This window comes from Perna viridis, chromosome 7, assembly GCF_037379345.1.
Source record: "Perna viridis isolate PV_CMFRI_1.1 ecotype Kerala chromosome 7, ASM3737934v1, whole genome shotgun sequence".
Taxonomy (NCBI): Eukaryota; Metazoa; Mollusca; class Bivalvia; order Mytilida; family Mytilidae; genus Perna; species Perna viridis.
The window spans coordinates 17,700,303-17,719,596 of NC_142451.1; the positions used below are offsets into that span (position 1 = coordinate 17,700,303).

The 19,294-nt window shown below is 33.3% G+C and overlaps 1 protein-coding gene across 1 annotated transcript; it reads right to left on the reverse strand.

The window, feature by feature from the left end:
* Positions 1-1,666: 1,666 nt before the first annotated feature.
* On the reverse strand, positions 1,667-2,950 carry LOC148611600 (sex peptide receptor-like). The gene has a single exon (XM_088595258.1). The coding sequence runs from the start codon at positions 2,948-2,950 to the stop codon at positions 1,667-1,669; it is 1,284 nt and encodes a 427-aa protein (XP_088451384.1).
* Positions 2,951-19,294: the final 16,344 nt, after the last annotated feature.

A 19,294-nucleotide genomic window follows, 5' to 3' on the forward strand; every position in this document is an offset into this window, starting at 1 on the left:
ACATAGAAACTGACAAACACTCGCCTGAAATGAGAAGATATGTTGGATACATCGATAACTAAAACAACAGTACCCAACATGTCTATGGTACACCGTGTATATGCCACATATTAACATTTTAGTTCATGTGGAGGTATTTTTTTCATGGGTAGGGATGGCAATTTCTCTCCTAACTTGGCTTGGAAAAGTTCATATATTCATTACTTGGGCTCATTTGGAAGCTAAACACTATATTAATGTACCATTTACACAAAAGCTTGTTTAAAATACGATATATTTTTTTTAAATGACAAAAACGGGTGATATAGAAAAAAATTCTGAAATTCTGAAAATTCCCATTTTTTCGATTTTATATTAATTGTAACCCCAAAAAGAAAATCTAAGCGCCTGAATTGATCAGATATGTTGGGTTTATTATTATCTTAATTATGAATGCCTAAAATATGAGTTTTATGGTGTCGGTATGCAGTGATTGAGAATTCTGTTTGATATTGAGACCAGTTTACTAGGGGTAGGGTAATATTTTTATATTTTTAACATTTTTGGTAAATTCATACTTGAAAATTAGTTTTTTGTGTGTGTGTGTGTTTTTTTATCCAGTTTTTTGCATTTTTTTTCGATTAATTCTTACTACGAAAATCGCCAAAATTCATCAAAAGAACCCCAGAGGTATTAATTGTGATAATACTAAACAGAAAATACCAAAGAAGCCATACTTTACTGAAGTATTTTTTTTTTATTTTACCCAAAAATCCTAAGTGTTACCGCAACTTTTTTGGTACCATTGTAAATATGAGGATACATGATGATACACATATATATATGTCAGTTTATTTCATTTTGTTGAAAAGAAGTTCGAAGAATAAAAAAATCTTAAAAATTGATTTTTGCCTCACAAAAATTGAAGGCTATAAAAAGTATCACACAAAATACAAAAATGTTTCAGTTTATTTTTTACCGACAAAAAGATTCGTAAATGAGAGGTATAATGGTATCTGAAAATCATATTATGGTTGATGAGTGAGATGCATGGTGGATTATCTAAGCCCACGTACTACAGTTGAATATTGCGATTTGCTTCATATGCATAGATATGCGAATCTGTCCCCCAAAAAGTCCCTCACAACATTTCCCGTTAAATATGGATATATTTCAGGTCCAGGAATGCCATTTGTCTTTAATAATTAACATACAGAGTAACACATGCTTTGATATAAAACCCAAACCACATATTTTTGTAACCCATATATGCACATTAAAATTGTCATAGAACAAAATTAGATTCTTGAATGAGTAGTGAAAATGAATAATCTAGTCAAGGTTATGATGACTTTCACCAGGTTGGAAATAAAATTTCTGACCTGGAAAAATTTGCCATTCCCCTCCCATAAAGAATCTGGGGTCGTCTCCTTAAATACAAAAAAAATATCTGGTAAATGAACGTATATTTTCAGATAAAAGATATTAAATAAATTTTTTAAACACTTAAGTTAAAAGAAGTCTCTCGTTTCCATTTTTGTAGGCTGGTGAGAACTTAGGATAATCAAAAATTTTAACTGGATACATAAAGTAATCATATCATTCATATCTTTACAACTTTAACTTATGATCGTCGATTTTTTTGTTTTTGTCTTAAATATTCTATTTGATTTTCATTATTATTTTACTATTTTGTTGATGTCACTCTTTCAAGAAACACAGAACTTAATGATGTTGAATTTGTGTACCTCAGTGATGACATTGTTTCTGATTTTGTTACTGGCGGTCTTGCCTTTTTAAGAAGCTTTCCAACAGGGACAAAAGTGGCCTTTACATGTTTCCTAAATTCGGCACTCATGAAACATATGATGATGAAATTCGAAGGTAAAATAGCATAATAGACAAAGTTCATCACAACGGACATTGAACGGAGGTCATTATTGTCTATTATTTGTATCTGGAACATCAAATAAATGTCATCCAACACTTCTTGGAATGTTGCAAAAGAGTTGTACAAAAGTGTCAGTGATGTGATTCCAACGGTGCTGTATGTGATTTGTCTTTCTTTCTTGTCTACCTCCTTATGAACACTAGATGCCGCCTCTGTCATCCGTTTTCTCTTTGTATTAGCTTTATGCATAGAGTTTATCAGCAGTATTTCAAAAACAAGTAGCAGTGCACATGGAATGATATTTTCTAATATTGTATTAATACATTGTGATATCCCCAAATATTTGAAGAAGGAAATATTGATCCATCTAGGGCGGCGTACAGCACAAGCTTGCATTGTCTTGTTGGGATTACTAAAAGCTGGAACGTCTATCCCAAAGTAGTCATAATGCACAAAATAAACAGCTTGTTTAAGCAAAGCAAAGAGAAAACAACTTCCAATACTGCATTTTACAATCCTACCAGAACAGAATCGGTTCACTTTAAGAGGATAACCAACAACTATGTATCTCTGTATTGCTAAGAAAACAGTTAAGTAGAACGATGTTGATTTGAAAATATGTGGTATCACTTCTGTCATATAGTGGTATGTTCTACACCAGCTGTACGGCAGGTAGTAATAGTGATGTAGCACACCGAAAAAATAAAACCACATGACGGCTGGAAATAATGGTGTAAGGACATCAAAGATGGTAATAAAAAGCAAGCATATCTGTGTCTTAGATGTCATTGAATGCTTGACCAAAAGATAGATCATATAACTGTACACTAAAATGTTCACTGCTGTCCATGATGGAATACCGTAGCCGTAAATGATGTATTCATAACCATTAGAGTACCACTGTCTGAAGTCTACAACTATAACTTGGCCTTGGTTACTGTTCTGTTGTTCTTTTGATGAGTCTGTGGTGCCATTTAATGTTGTATTGAATCTACTTGTACTCCTAGTTACATTATATGATTCCAGTCTCAGTGATGTTGTTGTAGATATCAGTGTTTCTTCTGTAAGCATCTTGTCCATGTTTGTAATCTGCCTTGTTTCATCATCAGATATTATTTAAAGCATGTCAGATAATTTATGAAATCCCAAGATTCAACTGTACTAATGGATTGATCTATTACTTGAATATTATTTGATCCAAGTAAAAATCAGGCAGGCCCTATGTGATAAATTGGAAATAAATTTATTGGACACCTCAGAGACAAACCCATTATATAATCACACTTTATATTGCAGATCAAGGATGAAATTGGATTCAACCAACATAATAGTGATACTTACTTCTAAGCTCATAGGAATATTTGTTGTTTATGTTGTTTACTGAGTAAGAACATCCCCCCCCCAATTTCAATGATAAGAAGACATAGTTCCAACTAAATTAAAAAAATAGTTATGGCTGATACTATTGACATTGATAATAGTTAAAACTCAATCTCAATTTTTAACAATAACTCTATGAAATTTAGGAATTATCCCCAAAAATAAAAAAAATAAAAATACATTTTGGTCCAAAACTTCTTAATTTCTATAATACATGTACGATACTACTTCTGAATATACAGTATAAATTGGGCATGTTTATGTTTGGTCAATTTCTATGACCACGTGACATTTTTTTACCCTCTTAGTGTGAATGTTCTACGTGTGAATATTGGGACTTGATTCATCCTCTTAAACTTGTCAAGGAAGACGAAAATCTTAATACTTTTAGTTATACATATTTTGAAATGACTGAATACACTTTCCTTCAATTCAGGAACTATATGTATACAAACAACAACATCATACCAACAAAACAGATTTAAATGTTATTTCCCCACCAGGAGGTGTTACATTTAGTTAATATATTATGGTAGGGAATAGACCAAAATAACACATCTATTAACCAACAGATACTCTGATATAAAACATAATATATGTATGAATATATTTAGTCTCTTTTGTCCCTTGCTGCAAAACAATGGAGGGGCACGGTAATAGTTTTAAGGCATCGATCCATCCGTCTGTCTTCCAGTCGGTAAGGCTTTACGGGTGGAGCTCATTTTAAAAGGCTTGACAGATTCCTTTGATAAACGGTGTGAAATATTGTTATGAAGTGTAAATGTGCATACTACGTAACCATTTTGTTTCGGTAAATTTTGTTGGAGTTATGATATCTTAGTTACGTTCATCACGTCTAAACAATAGAAAGCCTTGTGGACGCAACACTTTTGTAACTGCTTGATGGATTTTTTTACGTATTTTGTTTGATGTATTGTTATGAAATGTACATGTGCATAATACATTGCCAGTTTGTGACAGCATTTTGGTACATTGAAACACCTTAAAATGGGGACATCTAACTACAAAAGTAACTATCTCGTTAACGTGATAATAATGAATTAATAGATGGCTTTATAAATATTGTCGGCAACTAGGTATGATATCAATCAAGGGCTGATAACAAGGAACCATGAGAAAATCTGTTTATCACATCTTTTTATTCCAGTTATAAATTCTTTACCATTTTTTATCCTTTTTCCTTTCAAACAAACATCGTTAAGGCTCGTGGATAAAGCATGTGGTCTCCCAATTCTTAATTTTTAATGCATTTGACTTTTCTCGGCGCTTATAGCGGCATCACCCTCCATTATGACAGCGAATGATTGTTTATCAGCAACAAACTGTTATCAATTGATCTTACTGCCTGATATTTTTCTCATGCTACTGCTGTGGTACTAAAGCCTAATCCACAAAATCTCACAGAAAATAAAGTAATTTGAACCAAAAACATCCCACAAATCTTACATTTTTATGGCGAAGATTCTTAATTTTTCATTGATCTTATGAGAGTCTCCCCTAATGTCGGAGGGTATGAATATTGTCATGAACTGTTTGACGGCAGTATCGTCAATGAATCTAAACAAGGGGCTAATAACATATTATTGCCATGAGTGGCAGATAACATGAAGTGTTATTTCAATAAAATAAGCTATAGAGAAACACATTAAGGTCTGCATATACTCATGTCACCTTGTAAATCGATAAAATACAGCTTCAGAAAAAAATAGTCAAGTTTCATTTACAGAATACCATAGGACGAACCTCTGGATAATAGGACAAATAGATTTAAACTTTAATTCCTTGACATTATCCCCAGACATATAAGTCTAGTTTGACGTCTGAAATTTCATTAAAAATATTGGTTCCATGTGGAGCACATTTGGTAAGATCAAACAGTGATTTTTGTTATTCTTATCTAAAAGAGTAATCATGGGAACCAAGGTTTTAATGGTAATCAAAAGAATTCATTCCAGGGACAAAAGACCAGACATGGAAAACAGACATACACAACAAAGAACATAAAGTAACTAAAATCATACATACAGAGTAACAAAAAGCAGAAGAGCAACTCGAACTCCACTGAAAACTGGGAGCATGGACCAGGTGCACTGGTACGGTAGGCGTCCCCTGCTTTTCTAGAAACACCCACTGAGTTGCTCATAAAAAGTCAAGTCCGGAGCAGACAAATGAGGAGGAAAGGAAGACTATGACCTGTTGAATAAATCAGTTTTCATGATGCAGATGGATACACCATAACGAGCTCATGATGACGACCATAAAACTTCTGTAGTGATGACTTCAATCTTGTAGCAACATCAGGTAGTACAATACAGTTAGGTCATTTATGAATATTTGGTCTCATATTGTTGAAATAAAGCTGTTTGAGGCAGTCCGCACAGAAATTGCTAATGTTTTAGCATAAAAAAGTGCATATTTTTTAAATCCTTGGTGTGTGGAGGTGCAAGTTATTTTTAAGTAATTTAGTGATTATTGTTATAAAATCCAGTAGCCATGGTAAAATACTGAAAAAAATATTACTGAGTTTTAGTACACAGCAATGGTGCCTTTCCCAAACTAACAGCCAATTACTATGTTTTATAAAATATCAAGCACTTAGACACTACCTGAGGATGAAAGCATGCATGGAGTAGATGGAAAAAGGGTAAAAATAATAAGACCCTTTTTGATTCATATCTCTCACAATTTTAGTTCCAAAAGTTCGTGCGAAATAAGGTATTTTGAAAATCAGCCATCTGATGCTGAGGAGAGAACCTAATACGGCAAGGGACTGAAACGTTCCGGATACCATTCTTCCTTTAAATTACACCTGTTTACCATTACATATATTACATCTGTCTATGTATAAATGCTTAGCTACATTTAAACAATATATCCACCAAATTTCAACTTTTTAAGTTAAAAATTTTAAGTTTTACTAAATTTGACCGGGGTAACTTGGTGTGTGAAACAGTTCGCATTAATGTAAATGTATAGTGCACCCTAACCCTGTTCCAGAAGCCTATTTGTTAGAGTTCTAGCAAGATACAAAAAGTCTGCGTAGTTTCGACAAGCTCTGGTATAACGTATGAAAAAAATATATTCCCACTTCAGGGTGGCTCAAATTTCATTAGATATTGAATTGTTAAATTAGATTGAAGAGCATGAACTGCATAACTGCATATTATTGCAATACATGTGGGTATAACATGTGTTAGTAATTTGTTGCTTGCTACATGGTTTGTCCTCTCAGCCACCATAAAGTAATGATATGGTAAAATTATTCTCAAATTGTTTAACCAAATCAAATAAAAATTGTTCAGGGATATTATAACATTACTGTCTGTCACCCTGTCAAGCGGTGATACAACTTCAAATTTTGCGAAATTTGACCCCCAATCAATGATGAACTGAAGGCTAAGCATTTCTACATTTTGAGACCTATTGTCATTTCCTGTAGTAGTCTCTTTGTAAGGCTAATGATTAATTGCAAGTAAAAGTATGTACTCAACTGAAACAATTTGCCCATTTCTGATACACTTAAAGAAACATAAAAGCATGGTGAAGAAATCCTCCTTGAATTATATGCCGAAAATGTAGCAACCCATTGACCAAAAAAGTGAAATGTCTTCCACGTGTTGCTGCAAGATATAGTAATATGTCACTATTATAGACACAAAGAGAGAAAAAAATCAACCAGTTCAATTGTAAGAATCTGATAAAGCGGTTAATAGTGTAGTTACGTCGGTCGTGATAACACATATGAGTGCAAAGTATTAAGTATACGTTCTTTTTTTTTCTCTGTCTTTTTTCGACAACATAACAATTTATTGCATTTTGCTTATAAATATACATATCCTCAGTACAAATGCAATTACACCAAGTATAGGAGCAGTAAGCTGAACGTCAACGTCACTCATATCGTGCGTTTGATGGGTTAGCACTGCGTTACGTAAGATTTTTGGGGAGTTTTGTGATTTATATCCACAAAGACAGTCAACTTATATCCTCGAAGCTACGTTGTCTTAGCTTTATAATGAACGAAGTATAACGGATATACGGAAAGTTTTATCATTTTCAACTTTATTGTTATTAACAAGCAATAAAATATATGTAAACACCTTATTTATGATAGATCTTCCGTTTCCATTTTCTATGGCTACTCAGAGATGATAATGTAATGTGATTATGTTATTGGTAGTCTTGATACTTTCCAATAAGCGAATATAACCTTTTCATATTTCTTAAACTTAAGAAACATATGATGATTAAATTCGAAGATAAAATAGCATAATATTCATCTCGACGGACATTGAACGGAGGTCATTATTGTTAAGTAGCAGTCTTTGTAAGAATCATGCAAAATCTGAAAAATACCCATGAATCATATTTTGCATGATCCTTAGCTGGAGTCCTACTTAATTATTTGTATCTTGGAAATCAAATAAATGCCATCCAACACTTGTTGGAGTATACCAAAGTGTCACTGATGTGACTGCAATGGTACTGTATGTGATTTTTTTTCTTTCCTTTTTTCTACCCCTTATGAACACTAGATTTTGACTCTGTCATTTTCTCTTGTATTTGCTTTATGTACAGAGTTTATCAACAATATTTCAAAAACAAGTAGCAGTGAACATGGAATGCCATTTTCTAATATTGCATTAATATATTGTGATACAGTGATTGTCGTACAGCATTGTTTTGTTGGAATTACTTGATAGGAAATTATATATTATTTCCGTCACATTGTGGTATGTTCTACACCGATTGTATGGCAGGTAGTAATGGTGATGGTGCACGCTGAAAAAATAAAACATGACGGCCTGACTCAGTGAGGTAAGGACATCAAAAATGAAAATCAAAAGCAAACATATCTTTGTCTTAGATGTCATTGAATGCTTGACCAAAAGATAGATCATATAACTGTATACTAGAATGTTCAACGCTATCCATGATGGAATACCATAGCCGTTAATGATGTAATCATAACCATTAGGGTACTACTGTCTAAAATATACAACTATTACTTGGATTTGATTACTGCTTTGTTATCCTGGTGATGACTGTGACGTCATTGGTGCCATTTAATGTTGTATTGTATCTAATTGTACCCCTAATGACATTGTCTAATTCCTGTCCCAGTGGTGTTGTTGTAAATGATAGTGTACAAAACTTGTAATCTGCCTTATTTCATCATTAGTTTTTATTTAAAATATGTGAAAGGGTTTCATTAACCTAAGAATGAATCTGTACTGAGGGATTCATTTCTTTGTCGAAAAGAAACTGATCCAGATGAAAAATAGGCGGGCCCTACGGTGATACATCGGGAATAGATTGTGATTTTTTATTACTGAAATTTATCGGATGCAGTACATCAGAAAAAAATCCTTTGCACTCTATAATGCAGATCAAGGGTTGCAAAGAAGATGTAGACTAAGAAAATGAATCACACATATTGCAAATTTCAATATGTTGTACACACGTTTCAAGGTGTAACCCTTAATCAGCACATTAAAGTTAAATACAATGGAAAATCAAAAACTGTTTTAATACGAGAAGTACTCTAAACCAAAACTATCGAAATACGAAGTCAAGGTCATCACCAAGAGATTATATCTGCAATATAAGGAATGTTGCTATTTTTTACAAGTACTGCAAAACAATTACGCCTTTTGTATTCCCCATTTTTCATTTATAAAAACATGACACAGATACGGAGGTGGAGGTGTGGCTATTCGCTACGAAATACGTCATCAATATATTGGTCAACAGACATTGAAAGTTGACAAGTTCAAAAAATGCCCGTCAACTTTAACTGACAATTTCATTGTGAAATAACTCCTAGGTAAAATAAACTAAATGACAAGCGACATTACAACGTAATGATGGGTGAGGAGATGAAATTTGTCTTGTCTAGGAAATCTCTATCCGATAGAAATATGATGTGAAAACAATGTATCATCAGCATTCCTTAATTTAATAAAAGTTTTTATTTCTTGTTCTTTTTGTCAAGGTTTTTCGTCACTACCGTTTAAAAAAGATACATTTGTGACAATATGCTGTGGTAAAGATTTTTACTTCAACATCCAAATCCAACCCTTACATAGTTGGACTAAATTTAGACGTTCACCTTGAGGTACAGGTATAGTGAAACGCATCAAATGAACAATCTGATAAGCTGATAAGCTCTGAAGGATGCGACAACGGAAATAATAAAACCCACGGTAACAGAACGATGTCACTTACTAAAAAACGTCAAATAACGACACGAAGACATACGAATGTTAAGGTAGGTTATAGAAGATACACTATCTTGGTATTTTTGTTTTTATAATCAATGGATAGATGCGAATCCTGGTGGACTTATTATCTCCCGGGGTGTTCACCAACCCCCTTTTTGAAAGCGTGGAAAGTCCAAAGACATCTACAAAACGTGGAATTAAATCAACATTTAAGGACAAACCAACATAAAATTATTGTGAATATTATCTCTGTAATTGAATTATATTATGAAGCGTGGAATTTTTGCAGGAGTAAATTATACGAATCATGCTTGCTTAATGCATGTTTGTACAAGTGAAAAAGGCACTATTTCCGATATTTAACATTATAATTGTCAAGACAAATGATAGGAAAATATTTCTCCTAACTTTAAACTCCGAAGTGGTAAATATGATACTAATCAAACTGAAATTATGTATAAAAGCAGAAAGTTACTTGACGAATAGTAAATGACCAAGGATGTGGGAATTGAAAAAAAAATACTTCGATAGTTTGAAATTTTCAATTGAACTTGATTGTCTTAAACAACATTGTTGTTTTGTTTAATCATTAAATCAAAAAGCATAGAAAAAGAATACAAAAGTGTGAAGGATACATTTCGGCATTAATTGTTGTTCATACATTCTATTTACAGGGTATGACTTCACAACAAAAACTGTACTCAATCTTGATGAGAAATATTGAATGATTCAAAAAAGGGGGCAGTAGAAAATTTGTAAAGACGGGACAGCTAAAGTCAATCAGACAATTTTTACTTGTGTAATATGAAATTCACAAGAGAGGATAGTTTAAAAAGACATGAAAAGGCCCACCTGACAGTATATATATATAATAACCCTAATAATGAGCTTCGATGTCAACATTGCAGTCTCGATTTCGCCAGTTATACAGCATTAATCCAACATGTAAACATATAGCACCAATAACAAGGTGGTGGTGTTATGTACTAAACCCATTGATTCAGTTCTCGTTTTGATTATACATCCTGAAGAGCAATAAAAATTGGAGCTGCTGACTTTTTTGCTAACTTTCGCTACGAAGTTATGCAACATTTGAAAGAAGGTTGCGATAAAGTTAAGACTAATCAAGGGCACCAAGGTTATAGCGTTAATCAAAAGAATTCATTCCAAGGGACAAAGCCCAGACATGGAAAACAGACATTCACAACAAAGAACATAAAGTAACTAAAATCATACATACAAAGTAACAAAAGCAAATCAGCAACTCGGACTCCAATAAAAATTGGGAGCATGGACCAGGTGCACCGGTAGGGTAAGCGTCCCCTGCTTTTTCTAGAAACACCCGCCGAGTTGCGGCGAGTCCGGGTAGTTGAAAGAGGAAAGGAAAACTATGACACATTGAACAAATCAGTTTTCATAGCGCAGATAGATACGCCATAACAATCCACGAGTTCATGATGACGACAAAACTTCTGTAGTGATGACTTCAATCTTGTAGCAACATAACCCTGTTCCAAAAGCCTATTTGTTAGAGGTCTAGCGCAATACAAAAAGTCAGCGTAGTTTCGGCAAGCTCTGGCATAATGTATGATTTGTGACATGAAAATTCGATAAGCTGGTGCTGAAGGGATGTTGTTACAGATGATAGGAAAGTTTACAATTTTGAATGAAAAGTCATCATGTTTGTCGTAAAGTTTGGTCAATAGTTATCCCGTACCATCGATTTCTAAGTGTAAGTCAAAATATGAAGCTGACTTCACAGTGTCTTTAGTATTCTTTATCTTAAGTTCTTTGGGGTGGACGCGATGTATCAAATCCCCGTAGTTAGGATTGTTTAAAGATAAAACGTCATCTATATAATGGAAACTGAGATTAAAAGATCTAGCTAAACGATATTCTTTCTTTCGGATCGATCAGCTATAAAGTCAGTCAGCCTCATAAGAGTGAAGGAATAGGTCATCAAGTAGAGGAGCACAATTTGTTCCCATTGGAATGCCGATCGTTTGTTGAAAAATGATCCACCATACTGGACAAATGTGTTGTCGATTAAAATTTTAAATTCCAGCTTTTTGTAAGCATCTTATGTATATTTGGAAGATGATTTGGAATTATTTTTTACAAAGTATGAGGAACCTCTACAATGAACTATTTATTTGTATCTAGGTGTACCATCTTTTTTTGAAAAAAAAACAACGATGTATAATGTATTTAAATCGGCCTTTTAACTGAGTATGGAGAATGGAAGTATACAGTGTTGAAAAATCATAGATTTCACTGCTATTATATTCTGATAATAGTCTTGAACTTGAAATGATGGTCTCCAGAAGATCATTTAACTAATTAAATGGCACTTGAAAGTACAAGTGAGGTAAATCTGAGAGATAGACAATAGTTAACCCTACTTCACGAGCTTATAGTTACAATATTTTTCATTACTGGGCGTGTTTAAAAGAAAAAGCCAAATTAAATGTAAACGTAAAAAAATCAAGACCAGAAATGTTTATTGAGATTGATTTTGGCTTCATCCAGTGTCTAGAGAGCATCATCTTAAATGTTTCTCAAATTGCATACCATTTGCGCAAGAAATTAACATGAAATAAATATTGTATCAAGTTATGATTCAACAAATAGACAAATTTGAAACGCAAATTGTCATCAGCGTCAATGTCAGAATACGATGATGGTGACTTCGTACCAATTTTATTAGTAAGCATACAAATAAACGAACACAGTAGATTCATAATATCTATAAAAAGGACAATTTAGATGGTTTACTATGAAGAACATAAGGAAATGGTTGGGTATACAAATGTTTGAGATAATATTTTAAGGGATTCTCCTCTCAAGATGCGTTGGATGAGCATTCAAAGTTTTGTCCAAAACATGTGCCTCAACATTTAAAATTCCCAAATTGAAGGAGATATAGTAGAATTCAATGATTGCTCAAAACAGATTAGGACTCCTTCCGTCATATACTGTGATTTTGAGACGTTAAAAAATTACACGTGTTACTAAATCCTTCAACATCCAAAGAACAGCTACAAACAATTATGAACTATTGGGTTATGGTAACCAAGTAGACGAAATCCCGAACATTTAGTTCGGAAATTTCCAAATGATTAACAACGATTCCTACGAGAGGATGTGTACCCCTATACATTGATGAACAATGAGGTCAAGTTTGACGTGAACTACCTTCCACCATGCAATAGCTTTCTAAAAGTCACATTACGGACGAGGATTATCAGCGTTATCAGCGTCCTAAATTAGTGTGTGAAACTACTGAAATACGAAACGCGGGTCAATATCAAGATCTTTGACACAAGTCTGATGTATTGCAACAACACGAGACGAATGCGTGGCAAATTCAGATTTGGATCCGGCACATTTCTTATTCATCCTGGAGTGTGACATTAAAGGTCTCAAATTGAAAATTACAGTTGATCGTATTTATGTTGACATATCTCAAACTTCGAATCGTTTAGCAATCACTTAAATGAAGCATATTCCAGATATCTACGATACCTGCGTTTTGTGGTTGATTCAGACACAAAATGTCTCCACAACACTTTATCTGCCTATGATAAATACACGTTGTCTACCACAACGGCAAACATGCATCAGTCATTTTCTGTCGATCTAAACAAAATGAAACGTTTAGATATATATTGTTTTGTTACATTATTCGAAAAATGTCTGTCTCAAATGTGTCCATCTCAATGCACAATTACGTTTGATTAGACATTAATTGTCCTTGTCAACATTCGATTTCCTTTTATGTTTCAAGGATTGTGGAGTCAGACAATTTTTTGTGTGTACATTTTAAGTGTTGATATGGTCAAAATATCACTGAGTAAATCCAGAAGTCACCTGTATTCTCAATTCCATAAGCGTCATGTGTCAATTGAAATCATTTGAAGCAGGAAACATCATCTCCAAATGCGGACCGTAAACACATTGGGTCTGTGTACTTTCGAAAACAAACGATATGTGTAAGACAATGGTATAATCACTTTAGCATTTATACATTCCATCTGTATAATTTTCAATTTGATTTGTAAAATTTCATTTTTATTACAGTGTTTCGATGTTATAAATTTTAAAATAGTGTATTGCTTTTCCTTTGAACAAACATGTGTCTAGCACTGAATATATTTTGCTTTTTCGTATCATTTTGGAAAAATTCTGTCGAATATATTATACGACATTTTTGCAAGGGGTTGAGATCTAACACAAACTTGATCAGCAATCGCTATTTCTGTTGCAGTATCAATTGTTTTATTGTTTATTGAATGGACCTATGATTTTTCAACACTGTATACTTCTATTCCCCATACTCAGTTAAAATCCCGACTTAAAAACATTATACATCGTTGTTTTTCCAAAAAAGATGGTACACCTAGATACAAATATATAGTTCTTGGTAGAGATTCCTCATACTTTGTAAGAAATAATTCCAAATCATCTTCCAAATATACAGAGGAAGATGTTTACAAAATGCTGGAATTTTTAATCGACAACATATTTGTCCAGTGTGGTGGACGTGTTTTTCAACAAACGGTCGGCATTCCAATGGGAACAAATTGTGCCCCTTTACTAGCTGATCTATTCCTTCACTCTTATGAGGCTGACTTTATAGCTGATCTGATCAAAAGAATATTGTTTAGCTAGATCCCTCAATCTCAGTTTCCGCTATATAGATGACGTGTTATCTTTAAACAATCCTAATTTCGGGGATTTGATACATCGCATCTACTCAAAAGAACTTGAGATAAAGGATACTACAGACACTGTGAAGTCAGCCTCATATCTTGACCTACACTTAGAAATCGATGGTAAAGGAAAACTATTGACCAAACTTTACGACAAGCGTGATGACTTTTCATTCAGGGTTGTCAACTTCCTTTCGTCTGTGGCAACATCCCTTCGGCTCCTATGGGGTGTTCATGTCACAACTCATACGTTATGCCAGAGCTTGCCGGGACTGCGCAGACTTTTTGTATCGCGCTGGAACTCTAACAAATAGGCTTCTAAACATGGTTATGTTGCTACAAGATTGAAGTCATCACTGCAGAGGTTTTGAGGTCGTCATCGTGGACTCGTGGATCGTTGTGGTTCCATCGGCGCCGTGAGGACTGATTTATTCAACGGGTCATGGTTTTCCTTTCCTCGTTTGTCTACCCCGGACTTGACTTTTTATGAGCAACTCGGCGGGTGTTTCTAGAAAAGCAGAGAACGCTTATTCTACCGGTGCACCTGGTCCATGCTCCCAGTTTTCAGTGGAGTCTGAGTTGCTCATTTACTTTTGTTACTTTGTATGTATTATTTTAGTTACTTTATGTTCTTTGTTGTGTGTGTCTGTTTTCCATGTCTGGTCTTTGTCCCTGGATTACATTCTTTTGATTACCGCTATAACCTTGGTTCCCTTGATTACTCTTTTTGATATTTTCTCGTTCAATATAAGAACGTTTTATGATTTGACCTCCATCAGTGTGTTCAAACATTTCTTCCTTTGTTATTGCTTCACGGTCGTTGCATTCCTCTCTTCAGTAAATCTTTGTATTTACGGTAAGTCAATAATACCTATTTTGTTCATATTTTAAAACTTTTTTTTGAAGGATGACTGGAATTTCTTAAGTGATTTTATGCCAATCGTTTCCATCTCCAAATCGTAGATATAAAATCTTCGAATCACTTGACTTAAGTTTTTCACTTGATCGAAGTATGTTCTATGTCCTTGTCGAAGTGGGTTTGACTCCTTGTAAAAGGTTTAAACCGATATCAGTCAGTAACTCCAACTGATCGTCCGTAATGGTTTGCAGAAATACCTTTCTGTGCTCCGTATCACAGGTAGATAAAAATGCAAATTTAAAGCAATTTACTTGCCAGGGTCAGTTTCATACCTAGAAAGAGTAATAAAGAGAACCAAGGTTCCAGTGAAAATCAAAAGAATGTAATTCAGGGACAAGGACCAGGCATAGAAAACAGACACACACTAACAACCAAAAACAATGCGAACAAAGCAACAAAAGTAAATGAGCAACAATACAATATGATGTCCTCCGGACAAAATTATCGTCCGAAGTGTATAAAGTTAGAACGAATAAAGGGTTTAAATGCTTTTATATATATATATATATATATATAAGGCTTAGACGTGGCCTCCAAATAGGCTTCAAGGACGTATTTCTATTGTTGTCCCGTAATTAATGACACACCATAAACGAATTAAGATTCGATAGATTAGGTTCTTCATCTGTTTGCGTCATCTTGTGAAGATTCTTTCTTGCCCTATTGGGAAGAAGTCACCATTTGAGTATCCTATGTTGTTGATCCCTGATTCACGTTTCAAATTTGTCTATTTGTTAAGTAGCACTCCAGCTAAGTATCATACAAAGTGTGATACATGGTTGGAAAGCTTACATATTTTTATTTTTGATATTTTGTTTAAAATGCTTTAGTAAACAGAAATTTATATTTCGTTTTTCATATAACCCGTGCTCATAGGAGATAAAAATTGTATAGAATGCACTGTAGATTTAAAAATTAAAGGCGGTAACTCTGTAAATGACACTCAAATACAATAGAATCTAATGGATTTTCAATGTTGATTATCTCCTAAGAGCAGACAGATCGGAATGAATAAATACACATTTCATAATTTACACCCATAAAACAACTTAATTACATAAATAAAATTTGTAGCCTTTTTTGGGGTGTATCATATTTTTCAGATTTTGCATGATTCTTACAAAGACAGCTACTTAATAGTGCATTGAATACAATATACCTTTCATTTTATTACTTGCACGAACGGTATATAATGATAAACGATTATGATGGTGCTCTATAGACACTGGATGAAATGTAGCCAAAAAATCGACCACAGAAAACATTACTGGTTTGGATTTTGTATGTTTACAATTGATTTGATTTTTGTAGCGCATCATGTTATCGAAAAAAGTCACAACCTCCGATTGGTCTATACTGCATCGTATTTACTTCCATTTACCGTCCATCAAGATCGAAAGGCTGAGTTTTTTTATGTGACTCGTTTAATATGTATTCTTTGAAAGCAATTTGTAGGTCTTGCTCCATTAAGTATGGTTGGCTACTTTCGACCTGCCCATTGTGGGTTTCTTGGATTAACTCCACTTGTACATTCAAGTGCCATTCATATATTTTTTTTTTAATTTTGCGAAAAAAAAGGTAGAAAATCGAATGTAACTTGTTCTTCGGAACGAATTAAAAACGCGCACTGAGTCATTAAGGGCATTTACAGAGTTCAGAGAACTTTTGATGCGCCACACCACCACCACGTTGTTGTAAGTTCGTTAGGTTTACATGTTGAAATAATACTGTATAATTGGCAACATCGAGACCGCAATATGTTGACATCGAAGCTCATTATAATTTTTTTTATATCCTGTCAGGTGGCCATTTTCGTGTTTTTCAAAGCTGTCCTCTCAGGTGAATTTCATATCACACAGAAGAACTGTTGATGAACTCACCAAGTAATAACCACTGCTTACATCATCTACATTTAGAAGCAACAGGCAATAATTAATTTGCTTTGTGCACATGAACAAACAATGCAGGATGCCACATATTTCATATGAAGTTACATCAAATGATATTAGTTGGTTTAGGGGCAGTTTCCACTTGCACAAGGTGGTTAGATAAAAGGTGAATTCCGCGTACTTTTGATTCTTTGGTAATATTTTTCTCAGTTAATTAAATACACTTGCCAAATGAAGTGCAATAATTTGACTTGATGGACTCAAAGAAACTAAGGAACAGAAGCAACTCTTGACTCCACTAAAACTTCAGTATGGACCAGGTACTTCGGTAGGGTCACTAGTAATACTTTTAGTTATATAGAGCTGAGCACTGACAAATTGTTGGTATGCAGCCAATTTTATAAAATAAATTTTCGGGGGAGAAAGGGCTTAAAATAGTTTTGTAATCAATTCCTTTGTTCCACAATGAAACCTTTTTTTTTCAGATAAAGATAAACTAATAAAATATGAAAGCTTGACTCTGTGATATGAAAGTAAACATTTATTATCTTTTACAGATTAATTATCCAGATGACTTCAAAATGAAAAATTGTCACTCATCAAATAAGCGTGGACTCTACTTTCGTCAACAAGAGTGAGGTCAGCCAACAGCACTGTTAGTATTCCTGGTCCTTATGAGTATACACAGTTCAAGTGATGTAAACTATGTTAGTTGATATATTGCTTCGACAGTTTTATACCGAAAAACTACGCCTTGCAAGATTAAACCGTCCATTTTTATTTATTGTATCTTAAGGGTTGAAACACAGTATAAAATGTCGCTTTAACTATGGGATTTTTATTACGATTTTTGAAATAGTTTATATGGAAAATGGTGAATAATTGGTAAAAATCTCATACATATGTATTTATTTTGTAAGATATTTTAATGTCTTTTCCATATATTTTGTCATGGTCCCCTATAATTTTGTTTCTTGTATTACGAATATCTTATAACAAGTACTTGCAATATTTTCTTTGTAACAATTTTCTGTTTCTTTTTTTCCTAAAATGTAGCAAATAAGAGATATATGGAAATGCTCAAATTTTGTTGAGGTAGTGACAACTTTTAATCAAGATTCTTTTGTACAAAATGGCAAGTTGTTATATAATACCCTCACAAAAGTTGCATATCCGTCCGTCCACCTGTCCCCTAACTGTTTCTAGGAGATGAATAAAAATATCGAACGATTTTTCACAATTAATCTTTGTAGAGTTAGTGTATATTATGGAGTCTATGATTGATTGGTTGTTGTTTCTAATGCCGTTTCGGCGACTAGAGCCATATCACAAGAGTATTTAACAAACTGGAAACATTAAAAATAAGATCGAAGTCTTTTTATAAAAGAATGAAATCTAGATTAAGTTTAAATTTCATATTCACTTCTTTATTTGACCACCATTTTTTTTCCATGAATAAGATTTATCTTTCTTGAAATATGAATTGGTGAAAATTTTTTATCTCCATTAATTGGACTTGTCTTTTTTGGAATGCTTAAAAAATGTGAAAAAAGTTCTTTTCAGATAATTGAGTATGGATAAACATTTGAATTTGAATTTAGTCTGTTGTTGCTATGTGTTAACTTGTAATTGAGCATGAATCCATGGATATTTAATATAACTCAACTTAACATTTAATGTTAAATTAGATGACATATTTTTGTATATTAAAACTTATAAAAAAAAACATGAAAAACTGAAGCAGGACAGTGAATGACAATGGTGAGAAAATATGTGTATTAAAAATAACTTACAGGACTATTAGGTGTATAGATTGGTGAATATGTTCTAAATTCAATATAGAACCAGGAGTTCTCTTGTTAACATTGTTTACCTCATGTAATGCTAACTGTGATAGAAACCAGCTAAAAAATATAATAAGTTAGTATTATTGCATAAGGTTTTCTATATTGCCTTATTATTTTTTGTTCTTAAGAAATAATCTATATTTTGATAGAAGTATATATTTACATTGGTTGTTGAACATGTTAATAAAGTTGAGAACTCTATCGTTGTCTTTTGTATATCTCTACTTTAATGTATTTTTAAAAAAAATAAAAATAAGACAAAATGACATTCAAACCCACAACCGAAATTCTAATCTTGCTTAATTAAATTCAGTCAAGAATATATCAAATTTTAGACTGACAACATTTTTGACTAGTTATGTAGATTACCGTCTCTACAGACATCCCAGTGGGCACCAGTTGTGCACCACTATATGCCTTTTTACATTTTAA

Bases quoted from the DNA above. Each gene is read 5' to 3' on its own strand.
- LOC148611600 (XM_088595258.1), bottom strand. From the start codon at position 2,950: ATGGACAAGATGCTTACAGAAGAAACACTGATATCTACAACAACATCA.